The 7,460-nt window shown below is 50.2% G+C and overlaps 1 protein-coding gene across 1 annotated transcript; it reads right to left on the bottom strand.

Moving 5' to 3' along the window:
• Positions 1–239: 239 nt before the first annotated feature.
• On the bottom strand, positions 240–1,163 carry LOC311198472 (olfactory receptor 14A16-like; the record flags this gene model as incomplete). The annotated part of the gene is made up of 1 exon (XM_084272430.1): positions 240–1,163. One exon carries the CDS (start codon positions 1,161–1,163, stop codon positions 240–242), a length of 924 nt encoding a protein of 307 aa, XP_084128556.1.
• Between the last annotated feature and the right edge of the window lie 6,297 nt (positions 1,164–7,460).

Here is a 7,460-nt window from a genome sequence, read left to right as displayed (position 1 = left end):
CCATTTGCAGGCAGACATGATGAAAAGAGAGCACAGATTGTCATTATGCAGTCTGTGGGTCACAAAAGACTTGGAGATACTGCTTTATGAATGGGATGAAAATAGACAATGCTATAATAGCTTAGACCAACTAGAAGGAAATAAAACAACAACCACTAAAAAACCCTACAAAATACAGATGGGTCCTAATGGGAGTTCAAAGGCCAGCAATATGCAGAAGATGAACACTTTGTTGCTGCTTAGAAACATCCAGTCATCAGTTTCCACATGGCATCCTTGAGCTCCTGGTTCCTCACGCTGTAGATGAGGGGGTTCACTGCCAGTGGAAACACCGAGTAAAGAAAGGCCAATACCAGGTCCCAAAATAGGGAGGAGATGGAGGATGGCTTCAGGTTGGCAAACACACCAGTACTGACAAACAGGGAGACCACGGCCAGGTGAGGGAGGCAGGTGGAAAAGGCTTTGTGCTGTCCATGCTGCGAGGGGATCCTCAGCACGACCCTGAAGATCTGCACATAGGACACCACAATGAACACAAAACAACCAAAAAATAAACAGGCACTGACCACAATGAGTCCAGTTTCCCTGAGGTAGGTATCTGAGCAGGAGAGCTTGAGGATCTGGGGGATTTCACAGAAGAACTGGTCAACAGCATTGCCATGGCAGAGGGGCAGTGAAAATGTACTGGCTGTGTGCAGGACAGAATAGAGAAACCCACTGGCCCAGGCAGCTGCTGCCATGTGGACACAAGCTCTGCTGCCCAGGAGGGTCCCGTAGTGCAGGGGGTGGCAGATGGCAACGTAGCGGTCATAGGCCATGACAGTCAGAAGACAGAACTCTGTTGAGATAAAAAATATAAAGAAAAAGAGTTGAGCCACACATCCTGTGTAGGAAATGGCCCTGGTGTTCTGAAAGGAATTTGCCATGGATTTGGGAACAGTAGTGGAGATGCAGCCAAGGTCAGTAAGAGAGAGGTTGAGGAGGAAGAAGTACATGGGGGTGTGGAGGTGGTGGTCACAGGCTATGGTGATGATGATGAGGCCATTGCCCAGGAGAGCAGCCAGGTAGATGCCTAGGAAGAGCCAGAAGAGCAAGTGCTGCAGCTCCCGTGTGTCTGCAAAGGGCAGGAGGAGGAAGTGGCTGATGGAGCTGCTGTTGGACATATGGTTTTGCTGGCATGTAGACCGGTCCAAATAGGAAAAGGCACAGTGAGAATTTAGGGAACTCTTCTCTGAGGAAAAACTGTATTTTGGAAGAGTTTTCCAGGTCCCTTTTGGGAGGTCTGTTTTGTGCTGGCTTGAGCATGCCACTGCTGGGAGGAGGGTCAGCTGTGGCCCTCAAGAACTCAGTCCTGTCTTGCAGCAGTCAGTAAACAGGATGGCATGAAATCCCCTGTGGATAGGAAAGAGCTTTTCAGCACTATCACTCCAGTTTCACCCAAGGACAGAGCAGAGTTTTTGTAATTTGGTTGTCTACTGACTGTACCTGAGGAGTGTTTCTTCTGTCAGAACCCCCTGACATTGCTGCTGCAGTGCCAGTGAAACCTTCCCCTGAGTGCAGAGTGGGGAGAGCTGCTCTGTCCATCAGCCCTGGTGTCAGCTACCCTCTGCCCCAGTTATTCAGACAAAGCTGGAACTACAAGTACAGACTGAAATACAATCAGGGGTTTCTCTTCTCTAGGGAAGCCAATCCAAAGATTCATTAGTAAGCCACACCATCCTGGGGTCAGAGTCTGTGCTGGGTGGCATTTCTGGAAGCAGCTCCTTCTCCCTCCCTCACAATGTCTTTGCTGCCTGGAGCCGTCCCTGCAGCTGCTTCTCTCTGCCCATTTCTCCTCGTGCCCTGTGCTTACAGAACTCATCCAACCTGCCCTGTGCTCAGTTCTGCAGACCCCCTCCTGGCATCAGGGCACTGCTCCAGTGCAGGGCTCAGGAAAAGCTCCATCTCTATGAGAATTGTGTTTTCATTTCACATTCTTGAGTGGAGAAATAAGTTCTCATCTACCACAGTCAGCACAGCCCACAGGAGAGGAGAAGTCTAAGTAAAGACAGAATAATCAGACAAGCATCAGGAAAATGTTTCCTTGATGTTACTCTTCCAAGTCCCTTTGGAATTTCTCAGGAATCAGCTGGAGCTGGGAGCAAAGCTGACCCATTCAGCACTTTCTTACAGCAAGAGGACCTTACGCTGCCTTTCCCTGGGACACTCCTCAAACCCACAGGTGCTGTCTCTATCACTGTGCAAAGCCCATGAGCCAGGCTGAGTGCAGACCCTGCTCACTAGGACAGCTCTGGGCACCCCTGGGTGCAAACACTGCTTCACACCTCTGCAACCATGCACAGGAAAAGAGACCTGATGGGGCAGAAAGGCATCCCTGACCGGCAGCACTTCCTGGTCCTGTAGAGAACCTGTCCCCCTGACAGACCCCACACACTGTCCCATGTCCCAGCTTTAGGAGATCCCTCCAGGAACAGAACCTGCATTGCCCTGCACCCACAGACATACCAGGCAGAGTGCTGTGGAGATTTCTCCTCCAGTGAGCTCTCAGCATCCATCAGCTCTCTCAGCCTCACAGGTCTCCCCTCGGTGCCTACAGGCAGTGTCCCCAGCCCTGTGTGCTTGGCAGAGGAGCTGCTCCTGGGCAGAGCTGTCTCTCTGCAGCGCTGTAATGTTTCATGAGCTCCCACTGTCCCAGGAGCCCAGCCCAGCTCACAGCAGAGGAGAAGGTGAATACATCACACACTCCATTCCCCACAGGCTCCTGCAAGGTGTCCCTGGAGCTCCAAGGAACTAACTTGGAAAAATACTGAAGTCCTCACTGATGTTCCCTCCCTTGGCTAGGGAGAAATCCTTGTGTCCAGCAGAGTCCTTTCTGCTGATCAAACCAGAGCTGGGCAGGACAATGCCCTTTTCTTGTCTTCCCATGATACAGGAGCCCCAGGCAGGGACAGGGAGGCAACTCTTGTCCCCTGTGAAAAGAAGGGAGTCAGGCAATTCACTCCAGACACTTCATCCTTGCTTTGCACACCTGGTGCTGGAAGGGAACACAGTGCTGGTCCATGGAAGAGGCTTCAGCTCCTCATCCATACCTAGGGGTTTGTGACACAAATGAAGCATTTGAATTTTCCTTGTATATAAATCTCTCCTGACTTCTGTCTTTTACTTCTGCAACACTTTCCCATAGCCAGAGGCAGGAAATGTCCAACAGCAGCTCCATCAGCCAGGTCCTCCTCCTGCCCTTTGCAGACACACAGGAGTTGCAGCTCTTGCACTTCTGCCTCTTCCTGGGCATCTACCTGGCTGCTCCTGTGGGCAAGAGTGTCATGATCATTACTATAGCCTATGAGCAGTGACATCACACCCCCAAGTACTTATTCTTCCTCTTCAACCTCTTTTTGAATGTGTGGTGGGTTGACCCAGGTGCTGACTAAAGCTGCTCTATCACTCCCATCTAATTTATTACCCAGTCCAAAGAGAGTAGAGCAATGAGGAAAAAGGAAAAGAACCAAACTTTAAAACACAGCCCCACATCCCTCCCTCTTTTTGTCAGGGTCCACTTCACTCCCCACTTCTTCCTCCGACTGGGCAGCATGGGGGTCGGGAATGGGAATGGGCATTGTGGTCAGTTCATCACAGATTGTCTTGGCCGCTCCTTCCTCCTCAGGGGAGGACTCCTCACAGTCTCCCCTTGCTCCAGCATTGTGTCCCATCCACAGCAGACAGTCCTCCATGAACCCCTCCAACGTGAGTCCTTCCCACATGGCTTCAGATCATCACCAACTGCTCCAGGGTTGGTCACTTTAGTGGGCTGCCCTCCTTCAGCGACAGACTGCCCCAGCGTGTCCTGCATGTGTTGCATGATGGCACTCAGGATGATTTGTTCCATCACCTTCCCCAGCACCGAGGTCAGGTTGACAGGCCTGTAGTTCCCCGTGACATTCTTCTGGCCATTCTTGTAGATGGGTGTCACATGAACCAGCTTCCAGTCAGGTGGAACCACCCTGGTCATCCTTGATAGCTGGTAAATAAGGGAAGGATTCTTGGCAAGCACTTCTGCCAGCTCCCTCAGTACCCTCAGGTGTATCCCATCTGGAACCATTGACTTGTGCAGATCTAAGCAGCTGAGCAGGTCACTTAGGAATTACCCTGGGATTATGGGAGCTTTGGTCTCCTTCCCATCCCCATCTTTCCAATCAGGGATCTGTGTATCAGGAGACAACTGGTTTTACTGCTGAAGACTGAGGCAAAGAAGGGATTAAGTACATCAGCCTTTTTTCTTCATCCTCCACCACAGTCTTTCCCCCCCTCCATTCAATAAAGTTGGGAGATTGTCCCTGGCCCTCCTTCTGTTATTAATGTTGTCGTGGTTTAGTCCTGGCTGGAGGGCAGACGCCCACCAAAGTCAGTCTATTACTCCCCTTCTTAGTTGGATAGGGGAGAAAATATTCATTAAGAGGCTCAGGAGTTAGAATAAGGACAGGGAAGAGCCCAAAAGCAGCGTTTGTCAATTTTAGGACTGTTCCCTTTCTAAGGAAAACCCTGAGCCTCAAGGATACTGGGACTGCTACTGGGCTACATAGGCAGGTTTCAGGCCAAGAACATCTTTCAGCCCTCAAACCTATTGCTGTTGCTGGACATTTACAAGTTTCAAAACTAGTGGCTGGTAGAGCAAAGAACTGATGTCTGGCACTGTTATGACCATTCCAATGTCTATAAATGCCCTGAGCTGAAAAGTTATAGGGGTGTCTCTTGGGCAACCTGAGGAGGTTTCTGGCTCTTGTACTTTTTGATTGGGAGCTATAGCTGGACGTTTAGCATTTTTGAAGTTGGACACTGGTAAAGCCAGAAAAAGACATCAGGCGATTTTTTGAACATTCTGTTGTCTATGAAGGCCCTGAGCCTGGAGGTTACTGGGGCTTCTAGTGGGCTACCTGGGGAGTTTGCAGGCAAAGAAGACTGTTAGGCCCTAGCACGTTATGTTTGGGGCTACTGCTGTACACTTAGTGTGTTCAAAGGCAGATGCTGTCAGAGACACAAAATTATGTCAGGTACTGTTAGGACCATTCTCTCTGCTAGGAACTCCCTGTTCCCAAGGTTACTAATGCTGCTTTTACTCCTCCTGAGGAGGTTTCAGACAAGGAACATCTTTCTAATCCTCACTCCTTTTTATTGGGAGCTACTGCTGGATAATTATCAGGTTTGAACACTGAGGATCATAGAGACCAAAAAAAGATGTCAGGCACTTTTAGGACCATTCCCTTAAATTGGAAATCCCCAAGCCCCAAGGTTACTGGAGCTGCTTTAAAGCTGCTGGACAGTTTTCATGTCAGGAACATTTTTCAGCCTGTGCTCCTTTTCTTTGAAGCTTTTGCTGAAGGTTTAGAATTTTTGAAGATGGACAATGCATGTGGAGTCATAGGTTACAGTAATAATCATGAAACTCTTTCCCAGAAGAGCAGCCGGGTATATGGCCAGGAAGAGCCAGAAGTGCAAGAGCTGCAACTCCTGTGTGTCTGCAAAGGGCAGGAGGAGGAACTGACTGATGGAGCTGCAGTTGGACATCTGCTGCCTCTGGAGACGGGAAAGTGTTGCAGAAGTAAAATACAGGAGTTTGGAGAGGTTTATAACAAGGAAAATCAAAATGCTGGATTAGTCTCCCAAATGAACCAAAGAATCATTCCTGGTTCTCAGTTATGAGTATGGGCAAAAATGGGGGACACACAGTTTCCATCAGATGAAATCCATTCTCATTGAGAAGGGGATCTTGGCAACTTGCCTTCACCCCCAGTAATTTCCATGGGAGCTGGGACCAGCAGCTCCAAGGCAGAAGGTGCCTCTTTTGTGCCCACCAGAACTGGGGTAGGAGAAATCCCATCTCCGGTGGGTTTGTGGCTTTCCCTTTTCCCCTCAAGAATGTGCAATGAAAACTCGATTTTCATTAAGACTTTGGGGCATCTCCTGAGCCCTGCACACACAGAGGTTCCCAGGGCAGTGCCCTGACACCAGGAGGGGTCTGCAGAGCAGAGCTGAGTGCAGGGCAGGTAGGATGAGATATGATACACAGTGCAGGAGATGACATGGGCAGAGAGAAGCAGCTGCAGGGACAGTTCCAGGCAGCAGAGGCATTGGTTGGGAGGGAGAAGGAGCAGCTCCCAGAAATGCCCTGGCAGTGGGGATTTGGTACCTCCCTGACATCCCCCACGGTGCTGACACTTTCCCACAGTGACACCCTGGTTTCTGCCACACAGCAGAGCCTACACTATGAGTTCCAGGGTTTCATGATGAGTCTTCTCCATGGCAGCCCAACTCCCAGTGAGGAGAAACACCTGAGTGCCTGTCTGTCTCTCCTGTCCTTCCAGGCTTGTCTGGAGCATTTCTCACTGTTTCCCCTCCTGTCCTTGCTGCTTTTGTTCCACTGTTACCTGGGGCTTTGGACACACCCATAGGTGAAGCTGTCACTGACCTGACCCTCACTTCAGGACCCCCAGCTGTAGGGATGGGGGTCCTGAAGAAAGCTCTGATCAGCCCTTGGATGAAATTGGAGTGACAGTGCTGAAAAGCTCATTCCTATCCACAGGGGATTTATTCTGAGGTCCCATCAGCATTCTATTTACTGACTGCTGCCAGGCAGGACTGAGTTCTGGAGATCCAACAGCTGACCCACTCAAGCCAGCACAAAGCAGACAAAAGGGACCTGCAAAAGCCTTCCTGAATACAGAGAGCCAATCTGAGGGTATTCCATGAGAACTGGAAGAGGTTTTCCTCAAAGAAGAGTTCCCTAGCTTCTCACTGTGCCTTTTCCTCCTTGGACAGGTCTCCATGGCCATAAAAAGCAGATGTCCAACAGCAGCTCCATCAGCCAGTTCCTCCTCCTGCCCTTTGCAGACACACAGGAGCTGCAGCTCTTCAACTTCTGGCTCTTCCTGGCCATCTACCTGGCTGCCCTCCTGGGCAATGGCCTCATCATCATCACCATAGCCTGTGACCACCACCTCCACACCCCCATGTACTTCTTCCTCCTCAACCTCTCTGTTACTGACCTTGGCTGCATCTCTACCACTGTTCCCAAATCCATGGCAAATTCCTTTCAGAACACCAGGGCCATTTCCTACACAGGATGTGGGAGTCAAGTGTTTTTCTTATTATTTTTTATCTCAACAGAGTTCTGTCTTCTCACTGTCATGGCCTATGACCGCTACATTGCCATCTGCCAGCCCCTGCTCTGTGGGACCCTCCTGGGCAGCAGAGCTTGTGTCCTCATGGCTGCAAACAGCCAGTACATTTTCACTGCCCCTCTGCCATGGCAATGCTGTTGACCAGTTCTTCTGTGAAATCCCCCCAATCCTCAAGCTCTCCTGCTCAGATGCCTACCTCAGGGAAATTGGACTCATTGTGGTCGGTGTCTGCTTATTTTTTGTGTGTTTTGTGTTCATTGTGGTGTCCTATGTGAAGATCTTCAG

This window comes from Gallinula chloropus, assembly GCF_964237585.1.
Source record: "Gallinula chloropus genome assembly, chromosome: 18".
Classification (NCBI taxonomy): domain Eukaryota; kingdom Metazoa; phylum Chordata; class Aves; order Gruiformes; family Rallidae; genus Gallinula; species Gallinula chloropus.
The sequence above is the reverse complement of the archived record's forward strand: the minus strand, read 5'-3'. Positions and strand labels throughout refer to the sequence as shown.